We start from the raw sequence: 22,476 nt of genomic DNA, 5'->3' as shown, positions 1-22,476 counted from the left end.
AAAAAAAAAAAAAAAGCAACTTCCAGAAATGGCTCTTATTCCTTCCATGCTGCTTCTTCGATTTTTTTATGTTGTTTTTATCTTATATTTGAGAGAGAGAGATCGACAGAATGTCAGCAGGGGAGGAGCAGAGAGACGGATACAGAACCTGAAGCCACCTCCAGGCTTCAAGCTATGAGCGCGGAGCCCGACGTGGGGCTCGAACCCATGAGCGGTGAGATCGTGACCTGAGGTGAAGTCAGCCGCTCAACGGACTGAGCCACCCAGGGGCCCCCCATGCCACCTCTTCAGTCAGGGGCGCACCTCCATCTCTGTTGGACACAGACGTTCCTGAGGCCATCTGTGCCTTATAACCGGCCAATTTACTCGGAGCAGCTTGGCTTGGCTATCATTTGATCTGATGGAACGGTGCTCTACCCAGGGGAACAAACCTGAACACGGGGGATTCTTGCAAAGAAGCCACACTAATGAACTTGAGGCTCCTTTCTGCATTGACATCTATAAATGAGTACTGCAGACACCTCCCTACAGTGCCATCCCAATGCCTTTTTAATTCTATATATGTATTTATGCTGATCAAAATGGTGACTGGCACATCCAGGGTGCAATGTTTACTTTTGAGTTTAAGGATAAAAAGAAACTTCAGGGGCTCCTGGGGGGCTCAGTCACTTAAGCATCTGACTCTTGATTTCAGCTCAGGTCATGATCTCAAGGTCGTGAGATCGAGCCCCACATTGGGATCCTTGCTGAGACTTGGACCCTGCTTGGGAATTTCTCCCTCCCTCTCTCTCTGCGCCTCCCTGTGCTTGTGTTCTCTCTATCTCTCGAAATAAAGAAATAATACATTTTAAAAAAAGTAGCTTCATAAAGCTTGACCCCAGACTTCTGATTGCTCCTCCTCATTTTCTCTCAGTTGTGGACACAAGGAGGCTGTGATCTCTGAGACAGAGAAAGGGAAGGCAGTTACATCATAAACTCTTCTCACGTCTGTTTCAGCTTATGTTCTAGAACTCTGCTGCTTCTAGACAAGGAGCTCCGTTAAATTATTATCAACCTGGGGATCCAGAAGGTAGTGTCTCCTGAGCTGGGGGTCTACATACCTAAGAAACATAAAAATAATTTTAGAGGTTCGTGACTTCTTCCAGAGGCTCCATCAAGTCTTTGGTGATTACATAACATGTTCATAAAAACATCTGGTAAACAGTGGGTTCTCGGTGCACGTTCATTTCTCTTTCCTGCCAGATTTTTTTTTTTTTTTTTTTTTTGTAGTGGAAAATTCTCTTGCTCTTCATCTGAGGGAGACATCTCTCCGCCTCCAGCCTTTGTCTGCCTCAAGTTCTGCAGATGCTGGTAGAAGAATTGTATGAGGGAGTTGGAATCCGGAACAGGACATTTTTGAGAAGGCCATTAAATTAATGGAAGTAAAACAGGATCCCCCAAAGTGACATAGCCACCAAACACTTTTTCTCTAAACTTGCCATGATGGTGCCCCATACATTTTGATTGACATCGAAGTACATAATGCAATAACCTGTTTTCTTTGAAATGTGCAGTGTATGGAGAAAGCCAGATGGATAATGGTTTCCTGGCCCAGCTTTGGAAGGCAACCATGAGGCAGTTGAAATGTCCTGTGCAGACTGGGGAGTAGAGGGATCTCGGCTCGAAAGAGCCCTCCACGAAGACTGCAGGTGTTGTGTGTGAGCTCATCGAATTCTCTCGAAGCTCCCATGACTGAAGTGATATTACCTCCCTTTCACAGATGGGGAAACTGAGGCTGGAGCGCTTTTCTAGCCTGCCTTCCAAGGCAATGCTGTAGTAGGGTGGTGGGAGCCTGACCTTCAGGGTCACACAGACTTGGGACCTGTCCCGGCTTTCCCACTCACTCATCCTGTGACCTCTGACCGGTTCTATAACTTTGCAGCCTTCAAGTTTCCTCATCAGTAAAATGGGACAACGGTAGGATCTCCCTGTGACCAAGGCTCGCTCTTCTCTAGAACTGAAGTAGTGATTTTAGATCTGCAATGGCCGTCAAGGTGAAAGATTGCGCTTCTCACCTTCCTTTGCAGCTAGGTGTGGCCTGTGATAACATCTTAGCAAATGAGATGACAGCAAATAGAACATCTTCTAAGAGCCTGTCCTTAAGAAGCAGCCCACGTGCCCACTGCTGCTGCTGCTTTCCCCTCCTCTTCCTTCTTTCTCTTCCTCTTTCTTTTCCTTAATCTTTCCTGTTGGCTGGAATGTAGTCATGATGGCTGGAACTGAAGTAGCCATTTTGGACTGAGCAGATGGGTCTCTGATATGTGCAATGTCATAGAAATCCCAGATACTGGCCTTGAGCTTGAGATATGAGCAAGAAATAAAATTCTCTGTTGCGTCCCTGCAATTTTAGGTCTTACTAAGTTGAATCAAATACTGATACATTTGCTCAGAGAAATGATAGGAGATTAGATGAGATATGTATGTGCAATATATATATTAAGCCCCCAATAAATGCTACCTTTTGTTGTTATTGTTTATTACTACTACTACTACGAAATTATTATTATTATTATTATTATTATTGCCTCAGCCCACCCAGCTACCGGATGACTGATCTGGAATTCTGTCCTGTGGCTTTTGCATATCAAAGCCATTACATTTTACAGGCTGATTCTTACTACGAGTGGAAGATCAAGGAGACAATCATATTGCCTGCGGACAAGGGGATGGGCAGTACTGTTACCCTCTGGGTTGGGTTTGCACCCTAATCTGACCCCAAGGGGCCGGGTGTTCTCACCACCCCAGGTGCAGGACATACTAACTCTGTGTGCCCTTCCGGGCCCTGTGAGGATGAGCCCATTCCTAAGTTGGCCCAGGAGTTATATGGGCCACGCCTGCCTCTATGGGCTACAGATGACTGCTCACAGCCAGCAAGGTCTGAGCAAGGGGCCCGAAAAGAAAGACAGGAAATATTATTGCTGATGTTGAGTGAACCTTTATTCTGTACTGGGCAGTGTTCCGAAAGGATTTACCATGTGTTTTATTTAAGCCCTCAAAGGTTAGGGTTTATCCTGATCGTGATACCTGAGCGCTCCCAGGGGAGACCCACCTCTTTGTCCCGAGGAAATGATGGGTTTCTGTGCACCTGCTAACAGGAACACAAGGGATTCCAGCTGCTGTCTTCTTAGCCCCTCTCTGTGCCCCCATCCCTCCTCCCTCCACTCTTCCCCACCCACCTGCCTCCTCATGGTTGGGGGCTGTCTGGAGGGGACGAGGAGTCTGAATTCTATTTCAGAGACTTCTATCTTTAGGGCCAGCTCAGAATTTTCTAGTGGTGGCTCAAAAAAAAAAAAAAAAAAAATCAGATGAGACCGCTCTCATGCTTAAAACAATCCAATGGCTTGCCAGTAATTAGAGTAAAATTTGAAATCATTTCTTTGGTCCAAAAGACCTAAGGGATCTACCGCCTGATTATTTTTCTGACCTGATTTCTTACCACTCTTTTCCTTATTCCTTTCCGTGGCAGCCATGCTGTGTGCTTCAGGGCCTTTGTCCTTGTAGTAGCCTCTGTCTGGAATGTTTTCCTTCTCATCATTCAGTCTTAGCTTAAATGATCTCTCAGGGACACCTGTCCTGACCAGCCTCCCTAACCTGGTCATTGTATTCTGCTGTCGCCCCCCCCCCCCTTGATTTTCTGAATACTTGGAATAGTCCGTACTGATTTTGTTAACTTATTTGCTTGTTTGATTACTGTCTGTGTCTCTAACCGGAGAAGCAGCTCTGGGAGAGGCAGGGACGTTGCAGGGTGGGGAGGATAATGGTCATCTCTTAAAAAATGCTGTCCGGATGTGCGTGAAGTTCTAGGCATACAGCCCGTGCTTCGTAGGTGACACGTGCCCAGGTAATTATGTTCAAAACCTAACCTTTCATGTTTTGTTTTATTTTCCGTGTTTTGTCTCACAGACATAAAGATTGCCAAAAGATAGGGAAGGCATTCACAAATGCGTTTCTTTCTAAGGATCCTTGCAGCAGCACGGAACAGGACTATCAGCCATTGATGGAACTGACGAATCAAACTGTACCTTGTGACAAGGTAACGGGATAGAGTTACTGATTTTTTTTTTTAAGTTTATTTATTTATTTATTTATTTAGAGAACCAGCAGGGGAGGGGCGGGGGGGGGTGCGGACAGAGGATCTGAGGTGGGCTCTGTGCTGACAGCCCCTGATGTGGGGCCCAGACTCATGAACTGTGAGATCATGAGTCAAAGTCAGATGCTTAACTGACTGAGCCACCCAGGCACCCTGAATTATTGATTTTTAAAACTGAGGATAGGGGCGCCTGGGTGGCGCAGTCGGTTGGGCGTCCGACTTCAGCCAGGTCACAATCTCGCGGTCCGTGAGTTCGAGCCCCGCGTCGGGCTCTGAGCTGATGGCTCAGAGCCTGGAGCCTGTTTCCGATTCTGTGTCTCCCTCTCTCTCTGCCCCTCCCCCGTTCATGCTCTGTCTCTCTCTGTCCCAAAAATAAATAAACGTTGAAAAAAAAAATTAAAAAAAAAACCTGAGGATAAAAAAGGGTGCCTGGGTGGCTCAGTCAGTTAAACATCCAACTCTCGATCTCAGCTCAGGTCGTGATCTCAGGGTTCATGAGATTGAGCCCCGCATCAGGCTCTGTGCTGTCAGCTTGGGATTCTCTCACTTCCTCTCTCTCTCTGCTCCTTACTTGTGTGTGCACTCTTTCTCTCAAAATAAATAAACTGAAAAAAACAAAACAAAACAAAAAACAGGGGGTGCCTGGGTGGCTCAGTTGGTTAAGCGTCCAACTTCGGCTCAGGTCATGATCTCGCGGTTTGTGAGTTCGAGCCCTGCGTCAGGCTCTGTGCTGACAGCTTGCTCAGAGCCTGGAGCCTGCTCCGGATTCTGTCTCCCTTTCTCTCTGCCTCTGCCCTGCTCACATTCTGTCTCTGTTTCTCTCAAAAATAAATAAACATTAAAAAAAACCCAACAAAACAAAACAGGATAAAAGCCAAAGGAAGAGACTACAGGACCAAATTTTGGCCAGGATGAGGGAGGAGGAAAATCTGGAGGTTAGGGTGTATGCGTGGTTGGCCGAGATGGCGTCTGTGGAGATTTTGCGGCACCTGGATATCATCTGGATTAGGGACATCTGAGGAAGAAAATTAAGAGAGAACCAGGGACAGGGAAAGAGGAAGGAGATGTGACCAAAAATCAGACAAAGCAAACCCATGGGAAACCCAACCAACCCAAACAAAAAGGACCCAACTTTATGTAACTGCGAAACTCTCCCTTGACCTCTGACGATGATGATGATAATTCATAGCCACCCTGCAGAATAAACAAGTCAAGAGTCAACAACCCCATTTTACCGGTGAGAGCACTGAGACTTGGTGAGGTTAGGCGGTCAGTGACTGCTCACGTTTGGTGGCCTTGAAAGTGACCAGTTGAAATGTTGGTAACCTGGGATTTGGAGCCAGAGAGGCCTGGGGTTTATACATAGACTGTACTGGAACAAGTGCGGAATGGCGTACATCTTTCCTCAAGTCAGCATTTAAGGTGAAAATTCAGTGCACCCCAAATCATCTTTGTGTAGCCTCCGAGCCAGGCACCTATTATAGCCTCTCATCCCCTCGGTGGAGAGCTAGGGTTATTCCAGAGAGCCCGCCGGGTGCACCGACACGGAGCCCTGTACAGAAGAGCTGCTTGGCAAGTAACCCCAAGGATCCCTAACTCGGCAACAGACCCGGGACTAAGCACTTTTTGTTTGCAATTGTCTCATTTCATCTCACATCTCGGGTTCCTTACAGTCACTATCGATACCATTTTACAGATGGGGAAAGTGAGGCTTAGTGATGCTCTGGCTGCCCAGGGTCAGGCAGCTGTAAGTAGTGACGCTGGTTTCACAGGGCACGTGCCTCTGGGGCCCACGCTTCAAACCACGCCCTCCTATCCGGAAGGAGTGGAGGGGCACCTGGGTGGCTCAGTAGGTTGAGCGTCGGACTCTGGATTTTGGCTCAGGTCATGATCGCATGATCCATGAGATAGAGCGCGAGTTGGGTTCTGTGCTGACAGTGTGGAGTCTGCTTGTGATTCTCTCTCCCTCTCTCTCTCTCTCTCTCTCTCTCTTTCTCTCTGCCCCTCACCCCCTCACAAAATAAAGAGATAAACTTAAAAAAAAAAAAAGAAGGTGCCATTTGCAACTATGTGGATGGAACTGGAGGGTGTGATGCTAAGTGAAATTAGTCAGAGAAAGACAAATATCATAGCACTTCACTCATGTGAGGACTTTAAGATACGAAACAGATGAACATAAGGGAAGGGAAGCAAAAAGAATAGAGAAACAAGGAGGGAGACAAAAGCATTAAGAGATTCTTAAATATGGAGAACAAATAGAGTGTTACTGGAGGGGTTGTGGGAGGGGGGAGGGGCTAAATGTGTTAAGGGCATTAAGGAATCTACTCCTGAAATCATTGTTGCACTGTATGCTAACTAACTCGGATGTAAATTAAAAAAAAAAAAAAGTAAAAAAAAAATTAATTTAAAACTAAAAAAAAAAAAAAAAACGGAATAGATCCATGGGCTGCTGAAGATTGTTCTGGTATTTGACCTTTACGAGGGACCCTAAAAAAATTCACTGTATTTGTTCTTTTCTTTCTCTCCTTTTTCTTTGTGGGAATAGGAAAGATTTGAGGAAGGAAACAGGGTCCTGGAGCCCTTTAAGAACCCAAGAGCACTTCTCCCAGAAAATAGCACGTAGACACAATTGTTTTGCAGATGACTTTAGGAATTTCCTAATGTCTCCTCCAGATGTGCTCTAGTTCTGTGTTTATTGTAAGATTCTCATCCGTGGCTTTCAGACTTTTTTTCACTGCCACCAAAAATAATAATGTGACCTAGAAAACGCACACACACACACACACACACACCCTCCATCCATGGACACAGAACACAGTGATGCACTCAGCAACGCTCACTTTTACTCTAGGGGTTTTACTCTGGTCTTTTCTATTTTTCTCTCATTTAAGAAGATGTGGGTTTTGTTTTTGTTTTTGCTTTTTGACTCACTGAATTGCTCTCCATAACAGGTTGTGTTTTTCTTTCCTAGACCCTCCTTTGGAGCAAAACAAATGAGCTGGTGCACGAATACGCATGGGTCCAGCGGGAGTTGTTCACCCTGGAGAACACACTGCTGGGCTACATGGCGGACGGCCTCAGGTGGTGTGGAGACCCAGGCTCTCCTGGTGAGGGTCTGGGCTGTTTGGCATTGCAGGGAGTGCAGGGCGAAGGAGCCCTGGGCTCTGCCAGGGGCATCGGTGTGGTGGGAGGAGCCACAGGTACCTGCCCTGATGCCATCTACACACTTAGAGATCATTCAGGTTCCCGTAAAATAGCGTTCCTTAGATCAACTCAGCATTCTAGAAAAAACGGGTTGGGCCCGTCTGTGCTCCCTGATCGGCCCACTCTGAGAGCAGGGGTAGCCTGCTTCTGAATTGGAGGTGTTTGCTCTCTGTGAGGGCATTATTCGGGACTAGAGAATAGCAGAGCAGGCTGAGGCCTGAGAGGGAGCCAGGCCACAGCCCTTGTTCCAAGGAATGGCCACGGCAGCAGGTGGATGGGCTCCTCTGCGTCTCAGGCCAGTGCTTGGCTCTGCTGTCATTGTTCAGAGGTCGCCTTATCTTGCCCAGAAAGACCCAGAATGCCTCACTGTGGGGAGGTGCTTTCTACCCAGAAAACTCTATCGAGCCCGTTTTCACTTCTTTGTGTTTTTCTTTCTCTTTTTATTTATACGGTGGATATTTTTACTTTATGTTGTTTTCTTCTTTTTTTTTTAATGTTTATTTATTTTTGGGAGAGAGAGGGAAGAAGAGAGAGAGACAGAGGGTGAGCAGGGGAGGGGCAGAGAGAGAGAGGGAGACACAGGATCCGAAGCAGGCTCTGGGCTCCGAGCTGACTGCACAGAGCCCGACGTGAACTCACAGACCAGAGCACAAGATCATGACCTGAGCCAAGTTCGACCCTTACCTGACTGAGCCACCCAGATGCCCCATTTATATTATTTTGTTCTTATTTTTATTGCTTTTGACTGTTTTAAAAAAAACTTATTATGGTAGCTTCTTCTTCCCAGGTTTACATTATTTCCAATTATAAAAAGGCTGCATGCTTATTTGCCAAGTACAGAAGTGTTTAAAAAGAGTGAAGGTCACCTTGTACCTTCTCCAGTCCTCCATTTCCATGTTATTTCCCGAAGGGGACTGTCGTCAACAGTTCGGTAAGAATCCTTCCACACGTGGCCCCGTGCTCACATAAACGCATGTGTTAAAACGTACGCATACACAATCTGCAACTTTGCTTTATTCGTTTAGAATTAGTAGATAGAAATAATAGCCATATTTTTTCAAAAGCCCTCATGTATCTCCTCTGGGGATGTTACCATAATTTATTTAACCCAATCTCCAGTTGATGGACATTTAGGTTGTTTTTAGATGTTGTTGCTTAGCAACTGTTGCTTCTGTGCACAACAGACACTCACATGCTTACACACACCCACACTGGCACACACCCAGGGCTCACGTACAGCTGCATGCTTGTGGAAGCACTTTGGAAAGATACGTTTCTACAAATGAGATTTCGGTGCTGAATACACTGTGGTAGAAACAGATACATTTGTCATTCAAAAGGAGGTCACCATTTATACTCTCATCAGAATCTGTGACATTACTTATTCACCCATACCCTTGCCAACACTGGATGTTCGCACTTATGAAAATGCTCTTGCCAATTTGATAAAGAAATAATACCTCGGCTTATTTTTCACTTCTTTGGTTGCGAGGCCAATCGTGTTTATATATTTCATGGTAGATATTTCTATTTCTTTTATAAACTGGCTGTTCATATATCTTGATGATTTTTGTTGGATGCCTGTTCATATATCTTGACTATTTTTGTTAGTTCTATGTAAATTAATAGTAGTAGCTAGTACTTATTGGGTACTTACAAAATCCCAGCCTTTGTGCTACATGCTATGTGAGTATCCACTCAGTGAGTCCTTCCTTACAGCCCCAGGAGGTCCCGTGATGATCCTATTTTACAGATGAGAAGCTTGAGGCTGAGGGCTGTTATATGATTTTCCCGTTAGTAAGTGCTCCCTGAGCACTAATTCCCTGAGTTAGTAAGTGGCAGGGCTGGGAGCGAACCCAGGTTTCCTGGCTGGAGCCCTTGTGTCTTAACTGTGTGTCATCTCACTTCTTCTCTGGCATACTGGTGGAAAGCCTATTTTTGCCAGTTTGTATTTTTCTTTTAATGCTGTTTGTATTCTGTCTTCTGCTGTGCAGAAAGGCAGTGAATCTGCCGACCCTTTCCTATTTGGTGGCTGGGCTTCAAGTCGAGGTTAGATTTTCTTCTGTCTAGATTGGGGAATCTTCCATATTTTTTATGTAGTATCTTTATTTTTGTAATTTTAAAATCAGTCTTTAATCCAGAGTCTTTCCACCCAGAAATATGGCAAATTCTGCTTTTTTAATGTACTTAATTTAATTTCTCTTACTTTGTTGTAAAACTTCCTTCCTTTCTTTTAACTCTTGACTTTAAAATTTTATTTAATGGTATGTTTGCATCATGGAAGGTAGCAAGGGGGAGACATCCATGTGTGGAAAGAGGAAGTGAAAACCCAGGGCACTTCTCAGATGTCATTGTGAAGACGAAAAAGTTTGAGCTCTTGAAAACCTATGAACAGTAGCACCTTTGGAGAGCCGTACAAAATGTGTGTTCGTTCCATTATCATCAACATTTTTGCCCCTGTTGAGAGATGATTCAAATTTAATTGTGAATGATAATTTAGTAATTATTTACATCTGTGCATGGAAATGTTTCCTTTTTTATTTGTGTGATTTTATTTTTAAAGCATACTCTCCCCCCTTTTATTGCTTATTCTTTTTTTAAAAAAAATTTTTTTTCAACGTTTATTTATTTTTGGGACAGAGAGAGACAGAGCATGAACGGGGGAGGGGCAGAGAGAGAGGGAGACACAGAATCGGAAACAGGCTCCAGGCTCTGAGCCATCAGCTCAGAGCCCGACGCGGGGCTCAAACTCACGGACCGCGAGATCGTGACCTGGCTGAAATCGGACGCTTAACCGACTGCGCCACCCAGGCGCCCCTTTATTGCTTATTCTTGAGAGAGAGAGAGAGAGAGAGAGGAAGAGAGTGTGTGTGCACGAGCTCGGCTAGGGGTGGGGCAGAGAGAGAGGGAGACCAGAATCCGAAGCAGGCTCCAGGCTCCGAGGTGGCAGCACAGAGCCTAATGCAGGGCTTCAACTCAGGAACCATGAGATCATGACATAAGCCAAAGTCAGATGCTTAACCAAGTGAGCCACACAGGCACCCCCACGCATGTACTGCCCCTTCTAAAAAGGATACCACTCGGGGCGCCAGAGTGACTCAGTTCAGCATGCCGACTTTGGCTCAGGTCACGGTCTCATGGTTCACAAGCCTGAGCCCTGCATTGGCCTCTGTGCTGATTGCTCGGAGCCTGGAGCCTGCTTCGGATTCTGTGTCTCCCTCTCTCTCTGCTTCTGCCCCCCACCCCCACCCCCGTACTCTGTCTCTATCTCAAAAACAAATAAACATTAAAAAAAAAGAGAGAGATACCACTCCTATTGGACTAGGACCCACCCACACTAATGACCTCATCTTAACCGATTATATCAGCAAAGACCCTTTTTCCAAACAAGGTCACGTTCCCAGGTACTGAGGGGTTAAGTCTTTAACATATCTTTCGAGGGGACAAAATTTAACTCATCACAGGAGGAGGTAGAAAGACGGCTGCTTCTCTAGGGTCAGCTGTACACATATCCACAGAGGAAACTGCTGCCCCGTGCCTGACTTTTGGGACAGAAGAAAGTTCCAGGGCCTCTCGTCATGCACCTGCCCTGCCTGCTTGATAATTCAGAATTGAAGTCAGACGGCTGCAGATTCTGCCCTCATTCTCACTCTGCCCTCCTGTCCCGTATCCAGTCAGTCACCAACGTGTTTGCCTTTTCTATCGCCGTTTCTGCTGCCTGAGTCCAGCACTCGAACGCACCCTGCTTTCTTGGTGGGACTGTTGTAAGATTCTTACTGCTCACTCCTTACCTCTCTGGGTTGGCCTCCAGGTGGCCACCGCAGTGGGATGGTTTCTGTCTTTGACCTGAAACCTCATTTCACCTCTAGGATAAAGTCTAAGTTCCTTAGCGTGGTCTGGGCTCTGTCTTTCTTATGCCTTATCATCCATCATTCCCTCCTCACCCATCTGTTCTGGTGGTGCTAATCTAAACCTGTTGGGCCTTTGCATGTGTCCTCTCTGCCTAGAGCACCTTTCTGTCTGGTCTGGCCGAAGACTCCTATTCTTCCTGCAAAACCTAGTGCAGCACCAGCCTTCCCAAATGGTGCTGCATACCCCCTCCAACCCAGGTTGATGTTTCTCCCATTGATTTGGTTGTATTAGATCATGTGGTCTCTGAAAGGAGGGCTTCTATCGAATTTGTCTCTTTATCCTCGGGACCTAAGTCTCAATTACTGTGCGTGTTGTCAAGTGCAATGGATAAAACACAGGAAGTACATACACATACACACGTACAGACACAAGGGAATATTATTCATTCTCTTTTTAAAAAAGGAAATCTCATTTGCAACAACATGGAGAAATCTCAGGGCATTGTGCAAAGTGAAATAAGCCAGACACGTGACAAGTACTGCATGATATCAGTTATATGTGGAATCAAAAAAAAAAAAAAAAAAGTCGAACTCCTAGAAACAGAGAGAAAAGTGGTTTCCAGGGGCTGGGAGGAGGTGTGGGATGAGGGAGAGGTGGGTAAGAGGGTACAGACTTCCAGTTATGAGGTGAATAAGGTCTGAGGTTCTAATGTACTAGAGTTGCTAACACTGTATTATCTAATTGAAATTTGCTAAGACAGTAGAAGTTAAATGTTCTCAAACACACAGCTCACACACACAAAGGTAAATGCGGGAGGTGATGAATGTGTTACATTAACTCCACATGGGGGAATCTTTACACAATGTCTCTATGTATATGTCTCTATATACGATCCTCACATTGTACACTTTCAATGGCTTATAATTTTAGGGGGCGCCTGGGTGGCTCAGTTGGTCAAGCGTCCCACTTCAGCTTGGGTCATGATCTCACGGTTTGTGAGTCTGAGCCCTGGTCAGGCTCTGTGCTGACAGCTCAGAGCCTAGAGCCTGCTTCGGATTTTGTCTCTCTCTCTCTCTCTCCCCCCCCCCCCCCCAAACTCTGTCTCTGTCTCTCAAAAATGAATAAACGTTAAAAAATTTATAAATATCTTACCATTTTATGTGTCAATTATACCTCAAAAATTTTTTTTTAAACGCTGGTGCATTAAGGCAGATACATTTGGGGGAGGTGCCACAGAAACAATGTGCTCGTGTGCTGTATCTCACCAACTCCTGAGCCTGTATCCATGGGGGAGAGTGAGTGTAGACGGACTCGGGGGCTCTCTGAGCCTGGGGATGTGGAGACTGCATCAGGAGGGGGAGGAAAGCTGTCAACAAGGGAGCTGGCAAGAGGCAGAGGGATATTTGGCAAGAGTGGCTCCTACGGGCCCAGTGTGAGCTCTAGTTTGTCCTGGACGAGGGGATAATGCCGAGGGCTTGTCTCTTCAGCTGCAGTTTCCCAGAATGATGACTCAAACCTTGTCATTGTGTTCCTGTCTGGGATTTGGAGGGTAAGGTAAGGACTTGGAAGGGATTCAGGGGCATTTAGTCAAAGTAGGGGGAGAGGAGTCCATTGTCCGTCTTCCATCTTGGCAGCCATGCCATTGGAAAATGGCTCCACGGTGATCAAACAGCCTGGGAGGAATGGACTTTAATTATACCCTTTCTTTCCTACTTTAATTATTCTCTATAAACTATGTCTTTTAGAAATGAACTATCAATCTTGTCCAGACCGGTGGAAAGACTGTAGCAGCAACTCTGTTTCTGTATTCTGGAATACTGTGTCCAAAAGGGTAAGTACCAAAAGGGAAATTTTAGCATTTTGGCGACCGAAGAACTGAAGAGGTCATCAAGTCAGTTGCTGGTGTTCATTCTCTTTGGATCACAGACTCATTTAGGAACAAAAGTTTAGGATTCTTCCTTGAGAAAAAATGTACCAAAGCACATATCAGAATACTTTCACATATAATTTTAGGGCATTCATAGAGGTCCCATAGGCTCTAGATGATGAGTCCTTGCTCTTTTCCATTTTTGGGCTTTGGCTGCCAGGAACCTCCAGCTTGGTTAAATCCTCTGATCTAGGCATTGGCCAATCTTAGATTCCTGGGAGAGTCTGAATAATCAACATTTACAGACCACTTACTGTGCACCAGATACAGGCATCTTCACGTGGGTTAAAAGCTTTCACCCCCAGAAGAGTCCTATGAAGTGGGTGGCGTGAGTATCATACTCATTTTCTAGATAACGAAATAGAGGTGCAGGTAGATAAACCGTCTACTAAACGTACGTAGTAAGTGGCAGGTCTGGGAGTTTATCCCAAATTGTCTGACTCCAAAGCCAGAATTCAGGCAAGGAAGGACTCATCCCTTCCCCACTGCTATTTCTGACTTCACTGTAAGCTGCCTTGGCACATACTTATTTTTCTTATAAGTTGCTTCTTTGCAAGCGAACTAAGGAAAATGGGAAAGAAAGGAGGAAAGAAAGAACCGAAAGAGAGAAAACGGGAGAAAGTAAGTCTATACTATTTATAATTCTCTGGAACTGAGTGTAGACATCTGAGGAGCTGGGGCAAGTGAAACTCACATTTGTTGAGTGCCTATTTATGCCAAGTCCTGGACCAGGTGCTCTGCCTGTGTCTCCTCATTTGATCCTCACAGTAGGTGCTGTGGGAAAGTGCAAATCCCCATGTTACAGGTGAAGACACTAAGACTCAGAGGTTAGGTGACCCATCCAGGTCACTCGGGCTAGTAAGTAGTGGAGTCAAAAGCCTCACACCCTTAAGGAGATTCCGGTAAACTCTGGCATGGTGGAGACGAGGGGCTAGTCTGGGATTTGAAGTAAGGAGACCATTTAAACTTGGACAGATTCTTTAAACCGTTCTGACCTTCAGATTCCTCACTTGCCAAATGGGGATGAGAATAATACCTGTTCCGTGGGGTTGCTGCTATGTCAAAATACCACTATCTTCACTAACTCAGAATGCATTCCTTTAACAAATATTTGCTGAGTACCTACTAAGTGCTGTATAATTTATACACAGGCACTGTAGAGTTTGTTGTTATTGTATGTTCGCTTGCTTGCTGTTTCTGAGAAAAGTTCCTATTTATTTTCTCCTTCGCTGATATGTTTTGGGACAGTGCTGTTGTGAACAACTTTTATTTTTTTTTAATTTTAATTTTTTATTTTAGAGGGAGAATGTGAGTGGGAGAGGGGCCGAGGGAGAGAGAGAATCCTTTTTTTTTTAAGTTTATTTTTGAGAAAGAAAGAGAGAGTCAGAGAGAGAGAGAGAGAGAGAGAGAGAGAGAGAGAGAAAGGAAGACAAAGATTGCCAAGCAGGCTCTGTGCCTACAATGAAGATCCTGATGCAGGGCTCAAACTCAGAAACCATGAGATGGTGACCTGAGCTCAAATCAAGAACTGATTGCTTAACCGAACAAGGCACCAGGCACCTTGAGAGAGACAGAATCCTAAGCAGGCTCCGCACTCAGCGCAGAGCCCAACAGGGGGCTGGATCCATGACCCTGGGATCATGACCTGAGCCGAAATCAAGAGTCAGACGCTCAACCAATTGAGCCACCCAGGCACCCCTGTCACATTTCATATGTGTCAAGCACCTACTTGGAGCTAGGAGCGAGCACAGTGGTGAAGGTGACCAAAGATGCCCTGCCATCCCCTGGGGCCGCAGCTTTCTGTTGGCCAAATGCTCATAGATGTGCATAGACAACCTTGTTTTATCAGACAAGATCCTTTCTTTTTTAAAAATTTTAATGTTTCTTTATTTTTGAGAGACTGAGAGAGACAGAGCACAATCAGGGGAGGGACAGAGAGAGAGGAAGACACAGAATCCGAAGCAGGCTCCAGGCTCCGAGCTGTCAGCACAGAGCCGGATGCGGAGCTTGAACCCACGAACTGCCAGACCATGACCTAAGCTCAAGTCAGATGCTTAACCAACTGAGCCACCCAGGTGCCCCAAGATCGTTTCTTTTTCTGACAAAAGAGAGCTGCTTGGGGTTGGAATCCCCACTCTGCTTCCTTGCTTCCAAGTGATGTGACCTTGGGGCAAATTAACCCAATGCTTATTTCATGGGGACTCGAGTTTTTGGCACCCCGGAAGGACTCTGTTGACTTAGCACTTTGATTGGTCCTAATGGGCCTCTTTCTACTTTGTCCGAGTAGAAAAACAGAAGCTGCACTGGATTCTATTAATTTGGCTTCAGATTGTTCACTGGTGTTTTCTCACCTGCAGAATAAAGGCCAGATTCCTTGGCCAAGCATTCATGGTGCCCTGAACTCACTTTTCTACCTAAATTGCACATGCACTGAGGGTTTCACCAAACTACTGTTTTCTCAGACCTCTTGGCCTTTCTGTTTGCAGCTGCCTCAGCCTTTACCAGGTGAGATCCTATCTGTCCTGCTGGACTTAGCTTTTGTTGGCCTCTGGGATGCTTTTTCTGTTCCTTTCCTAATCTCCATCGCTGAGTATTTGGACTTCCTGCTTCCATTTCCCTCCCTCCCTCCTTCCCTCTTTTCCCTCCACAGATTTTCTCTGGGCGCCCATTCCGTGCCATGCACTAGCTCTAAGACTCCAGGGCTGTGGTGACAGGCAGGACAGCCAAGGTCACAGCTCTCAAAGAGTGCTCATTACTGGCGACTGAACCCGCAATGAGCTCATTGGCGCAGTATCATACAGGCGTGGACCTGAGCTGGTCCCAGGGGCGTAGGGGGTGCTTCTGGGAGAGAACACGTAGATTGTTTTGCTTCATTCGTTTTGTTTTTTCGGCACCTGGCAAAGATTCCAGCTGAATGTTTATTGCATGAAGAAATAACTCCCTGCTCAATGATATATTCGTTCTTTCATTCTCTCTTTCCCTTTGCACCTGTGCAGGCCTGTGACACCTTCTCTACTCAGTTTCCCCTTTTTTTGTGTCCCCTTTTCCTTTGCCCCTGAATTGTCCACCCTGCTCTCCCTAAGGGAAATGTGCAGCGTCTACAGTGCATGGCACCAAGAAAGCACTTTTGTCTTCCTCCTCCAGCAATATTTCTCTTACTCCCTGGACTTCCAACTTCTGAGCCATCAATTTAACGACACTGTCGACAATGATGTTGACCTTCATTGTTCAAACACAGATGGGAGCATCTGCTTCCAGAATTCTCATCTGAAGCAGAATCCTGCCAGTGGCTTGGGATGAAAATTACATCCACCTGGCATTACTGAGCTAGACACACACAGGCTACTCCCTCCTTCACCAGCTAAAGCCGAGAGTTATTTTGGAAGGAGCTGCTGGAGTGTGGCAATGAAATTTGCGTGCTGAGGAATGGCCAGCTTCTTGTCTTTTTCCTTTTAAGTTTGCAGAAGATGCCTGTGGTGTGGTCCATGTGTTGCTCAATGGGTCCGTCCGTAACACCTTTGATGAAAGAAGGTACTCGTTTCTTTGCGTCCTATTTGCAAGTGTTAGCACAGCCTCCTGGTAAATATTTCATCCCTAGAAGAATATGCTTTTCATGGTTAAGTCAGTACTGAAGATTTGGGCCGAAAAGGTAAAATGTTTGTTTTCTACGGAGAGATTTGTCTAAGTCAGTGTTTTTGTCTGATGTCTCCTTTTCGTAAAATCCTCTAAATGTCCTAATGGCCCTTGCACTGTGTCCAGTCCCTCCTCTTGGCTTTCTGAGGCCTGGTGCAGTGTTCTGAGCTCTCCCATTTCCCACCTTTGTTCATGGGGTTCCCCCATGCCTGGCTCCCCTCCCCGCACCCACCTGTTTAATCCTCTCCATCCACGAAGACCTGCCTGATTTGACTCCTCTGTCCCCTGTGAAGAGTGGGCATCATAGTTGAGCAGTCAAACCACTACTGGGCTGGGTTCTTGGCCCTTAACTATCTCTATAGGCATTGCCCCTAACTTATGATAGTGTTAAAAGTAGGGGCTTTTAACTTCCGTATTATGATAGTGTTAAAAGTAGGGGCTCTGGTCTTCCTGGGTGACCCCTGGGAGCCCCTGTGGCATGCACCTGCAGAGGTGTTGATGATTTGAAGATGAACTGAGATAATGTATGGAAAGTGCTGAGCTCTGTGTCTCACAACACAGAGACGGCTCAGTGAGTCGCAGCTATTACTCTCTCATTTAATCTGCAGCGCTGAACTGGGCCACAGCAATGCCTTCCCTCTCTGACCTCTTTCTATACAGTTTTTACCACATGGCTACTTTCCCAGACTTTGTTCGTCACTCTTCCTCTGGATAAGCCTGGATCGAGAGGAGGGGCGGCTATTGATGTGCTCCTGGCACCCTGGGTACCCCAAATTAATTTTCCTTCTCTCCGGTTTTGATATTGACTTCTGCAAAGAAGCATCTGTCTTTTTGTCTTCTTCTTTTTTTTTAGAGTTTTTTTTTTTTTTTTAGTTTATTCATGTATTTTGAAAGAGGGAGAGCACGCGCACGTGCACGAGCCGGGGAGGGGCAGAGAGAGAGGGAGAGAGAGGGAATCCCAAGGATGCCCAGTACTGTCAATGGAGCCCGACACAGGGCTTGAACTCACGAACCGTGAGATCATGACCTGAGCCGAAATCAAGAGTTGAACACTTAACCGACTGAGCCACCCAGACGCCCCATCGTCTTCCTCTCACCCCAAGCTTGTAGGCTTTTGGGTGAGAGCGTCAACATTCCGGGATTTCGTAATCTGATATTCGGTGTCCAAGTTCTTGCCGCAAGAGTGGCAGCTGTCCGAGACCAGTGGAGAAGAGTTTAGGACTGGGGTCAGAGCAGGGCATCCGGGGCTCTCAGAGGAGTGCATCTGGAGCCTCACTGAGTGTGGGTCGTCTGGGGACTGTTTGGCTGCAGATTCTGATTCAGCAGGTGCTGGTGGGCTGAGATTCTCTAGGTCTAACTAGGTCCCAGACGATGCTCAGGATGTTGGTGGGAGGTTCCTCTTTGACGAGCAAGCACTTGAAGAATCATCATCAATGTCCCGATGAAGAATCTTATTTTGAGAATCCTATTCAGCGAGGGTCATGATGAATGAGAATGGCCGTTTCTAGTGCAAATCATGGGTCAATCCCACAACGCAGGCTCGGTCCAGTGGTTCCTGCCTGGTTTTTGACGAGGCCTGTGGTTGGCTGAACGATTCCGTTTGGGGTTAACAATGTTCTCTGCCTCTTCTTACCTTAGCACTTTTGCACGTGTGGAAGTCTTTAATTTGCATCCAGAGAAGGTTCATACGCTACAGGCCTGGGTGATGCAGGACATCAGAAATATTTCCAGGTATATGTTACTACGTTGTGCGTGTATATTCTCAGGGTTATCTTAGGAATCAGTCCAGGGAAAAAGCCGCAGTCACAAGAATGCATTGAGAACAGGTTGGCTCAGGAAATGATGGGCTCAGCATTCGGCCCATCGCAACAGCCTCTCAATTTCATCCCCACAATAAGTATGTGGTTCACACCTTCGGCTCCCCTGCTGGCCTGTGAGCTCTTAAAAGCAACTTCTGCTTTCACTTTTCCCAGGGGCTTGCCCAGGGCTTGCTACCTAGAAGAAACCGAGAGACCCAGGAAATGGTTGCAAGACCTTGTCATTTAACTCTTTTTTTCTTTCTTTCCCAGTGACTCGTGTTCGGATGCCTCCATTAAAAATCTGAAACTGATTCTAAGCAAAAGGAATATTACATTTACCTGCGAGAATAATTACAGGTAATTGACTTCTGGAAAAAAGAAATGGCTGTCTTGCCACCTGTAGGCATTTTTTCCCCCTTTCCTCAGCCTCTTCTGAGCCAGGAGGGCAGTGGGAGCCCCTCTCGGGCCTTGATGGTGATCTGGGATGATGACCTTTTCCTGGCTTCCCACATGAGAGGCCTGACACAGGGGTGCAAACCTGCTGACTTGCAGGGGAACAAAAGCATGTTTTGTCAAATGCAAAGATTTTGTACAACTTTTGTGACATGGCAGTATTTTGCATGTGAAGTTTCTTTAGTTGGATCTCAGCATAGATGCCTGACTCTTGGTAAGTTGCCACATGGAAGTCTACCAAACTTTATCTTTCATAAATTAGAAAATGCGAAATCTTGGGGCGCCTGGGTGGCGCAGTCGGTTAGGCGTCCGACTTCAGCCAGGTCACGATCTCGCGGTCCGTGAGTTCGAGCCCCGCGTCGGGCTCTGGGCTCATGGCTCGGAGCCTGGAGCCTGTTTCCGATTCTGTGTCTCCCTCTCTCTCTCTCTCTGCCCCTCCCCCGTTCATGCTCTGTCTCTCTCTGTCCCAAAAATAAATAAAAAAACGTTGAAAAAAAAATTAAAAAAAAAAAAAAGAAAATGCAAAATCTTAATTTTTTTTTTTTACCAGTAATATGTGTTTGTTAGGGAAAAGTTTAAAATTACAGATAGGTATATATTTTTAAAGTCATCAGCAACTCTGCTATCTAAACTGGGACCCTCACTCATTTTTAAGCAGGGACTCCTTCCAGAAGCATCTTTGGAGATTTTCCCATAAGTGACGGCTTACAATAAGACTGATGCAGAGAGTAAAAAATTCTCAGAGAACACAGAGGTTGGAACCCGAGAACCCTTTTCCCGTCTCCTTCTGTCACCACCTTCTCCCACCAACCCTAGCAGAAAGGCAGAAGGACAGATTCCAAGAACATTCACTGAGGGCTTTTGTCTCAAAATGACCTGAATTCCCCCTCCGTCAGCTGGCTGCTCTCTGGAAACTGCTCTCTGGGAAGAACACACACTTTCCACCACAGTCAGATGGGAAAACAATCAGAACAAAGGGACAAGAACAACCGTAAAAGAAACATTGCAGACATCTGACCCATCTAAGTTACTCAAAGATGTGTTGTGTCAGGAAAATGGGACGCTAAAGACCTAGGAGAAGATTGGGGGACGTACCTGGGTCTCATCCTCAACTATCCTCAACATCCTTGTCCCCTCCCCCCCTCATTTTAATTATTCCCCTTTCTTTCATTAATGGCCATCAGTCAGCCTCATTCACGCCTACTGCAGGCTCCAGTTGAGCTCACTCGTTCTCTACCTGGGAAGATGCAAAAGCCTACCTTCCATCTGGACTTGGCCCACATCAAAGTGGCCAACATCAAAGGAAGTGATTTGTAAGCCAACACCTGTCATGCTGAGCATCAGCTCATGTGACCTTAAACTTGGGGGTCATATTTGAAGTCACTGGTCCTTTTCTCCAACCATGAGGCTGTAATATATTCAGCACGATTCTTTAAATTACCTGCTCCTCGGGGCCCCTTGTATGGTAAGAGTTCTGTGGCTTTTCAAGAAAGCTGCTTGTCCCCACAGGAGCCTACAGTGAATATCATGCATATCGACATATCCTGAAGTTGAAATCACTCCATCTCAGACATACCTTCCAATTTAGCCAACTTTTGTCCAGCTGTTTTGGTGTGATTGTTTAATAGGCAAACAGAAGTGTGAATACATTTACATAGATCAGACTTCCTGTGGATTCTGCTGTTACCCCTTTATAAATCCCACCTGGGGACGAATACTATTAACCTTTGGCTGTATCCCCTTCACGTCCTTTTCCTTTTTTCTGCATGCACACACTCACAGTCCTGATGAAATATGTACAGGATTTCTTCACGTTTTCTTCAGGATTCTACAGGATTTCTTCATGTTTTAACCAGTGGAATCAACAGAAGGTTAACAGTACTTTTTTGGATTACTGGAAAAATGTCAGCGTGTTTTTCTGGTTAGTGCCCCCTTGTGGCACATTTTTTAAGAACCTAAAGGGTGCACTACTCCCTGTAAGTTACTTCAAAATATACTCTGTCTCTATCCATCAGCATGTTGTCCAACATATCCAAAGTGTGTCCATTTTATTGGAACACTGGATATGAATATTTTCATATTTATGGAGAGAGATCATCTTAACAGCATAATTGCTACTTCTTTTCCAAAATTGAGTTTCCCCAAATTAAAAACTAGTTAAGGAACGTATTCCTGTTCTCCTCATTTAGTATAAAGCAAAGGTGGCTTCAGAATCTTAGCCACCTTCTCAGGTCTTAGAAGGATTTCTTTTCCATAGCAGTATCTCCTTAAGGAAAAGGACACTTTTTTTTCCCCCAGAATGTATTCACGTGGAGGATTCCAGGTTACCATATTGGCGAGGATTGGAGCCACTGTGTCCAGCTGGTGATGATAGTTGGCTAGAGACAAGCCTGAGATGGCCCATCCCAGAAGCCCAGGGGTGCTGGTTGCTGCCTCTAAAGATTTCTCTTTCTTGACTCACATTTAACAAAATCAGGTTCAGCTACAATTTAATGAACCACAATCCTCACTCTCCACTCTTCTCCATAGACCAGCCACTCCCACTGGACCCTATTGATTTGTTATCTCATTTTCATGAAACTGAGAGACCCTCACTGGCTAGATTCTTATCTAGGATTTGTTCTGTGCAAAGGGTGTGCGGTCTTCCTGCTGATGGCCACCAGCCTTCCTCCAGAGAGTCTTTACCCTCTCTCTATCTCTGACCCTGTGGCTCAATCTTCTCTCAGGAAGCTTCTGGAGAGAAGAAAGCAAATCAACAGAAAACATTGGAGAGCCCTCATCTCAGGCTGCTGCCTCTGTTGTTTCTGGTCATCAACCGACATTCATAGCACGTACTTGTGACATGTTAGAGCCAGACATTTGTTTTCATCTCTACACATTGTCATCAAACATACCTTCTCAGTATTTATTTCTCTGGCTTTACAAGTGACATGAAACCAGATTGGGCCACGCTTTAAGTTGTTCACTCCTGGACTTGACCTTTCTCTGTGTTGTCACCGCAGGAGAGGAAATTGTTTGGATGCCGAGTGGTTCATGTATTCTTTTGTTGCTAATGAAGAGGCTATGTGCACTGGGGAATTGAACCATAGATATATTGTACTGCCTCTTGATCTCCTGTTTTTGTTTTTGTTTTTGTTTTTTTCCCTCTCTCTTGTCATAGGCCTATCAGGTTTCTTCAATGTGTGAAATATCCTGAGCATTCATCTTGCAGATCTAAGATATGAGCCGATCAGCATGGTGGTTTCAGATCTTTGAGTCTTGTGGTCTGCATCAGCATGGGTAACTCAGGAGACACGCTACTGCTGGGAAGCTGAGGACTTGGGGGGGATCTTCTGTCATGATGCCAACACTAGAGCTGGGAGCCTTTCCCCCAAAGTTTAAAAATAACTTATGTTATTGGAATAGTTTTTACGTTGACTTTCTAATACTCATGAAAAAAGTATGGTATGAAATTAAAACAAAAATTTTATGTTAAATTA

The 22,476-nt window shown here is 45.6% G+C and overlaps 1 protein-coding gene across 1 annotated transcript in view; it reads left to right on the top strand.

The window, feature by feature from the left end:
• CD38 (CD38 molecule) overlaps positions 1 to 22,476 on the top strand; it is a 57,066-nt gene extending 34,590 nt beyond the window's left edge. Inside the window, exons 2-8 of the mRNA XM_047856855.1 lie at positions 3,943 to 4,072; positions 7,101 to 7,236; positions 12,931 to 13,016; positions 16,570 to 16,643; positions 18,384 to 18,476; positions 18,815 to 18,901; positions 22,158 to 22,476. Coding sequence (XP_047712811.1) covers positions 3,943 to 4,072; positions 7,101 to 7,236; positions 12,931 to 13,016; positions 16,570 to 16,643; positions 18,384 to 18,476; positions 18,815 to 18,901; positions 22,158 to 22,221 — 670 coding nt within the window. The 3' untranslated portion in view covers positions 22,222 to 22,476. The remainder of the gene's footprint in view (positions 1 to 3,942; positions 4,073 to 7,100; positions 7,237 to 12,930; positions 13,017 to 16,569; positions 16,644 to 18,383; positions 18,477 to 18,814; positions 18,902 to 22,157) is intronic.

Source organism: Prionailurus viverrinus, chromosome B1 (assembly GCF_022837055.1).
Source record: "Prionailurus viverrinus isolate Anna chromosome B1, UM_Priviv_1.0, whole genome shotgun sequence".
Lineage (NCBI taxonomy): Eukaryota > Metazoa > Chordata > Mammalia > Carnivora > Felidae > Prionailurus > Prionailurus viverrinus.
The sequence above is the reverse complement of the archived record's forward strand: the minus strand, read 5'-3'. Positions and strand labels throughout refer to the sequence as shown.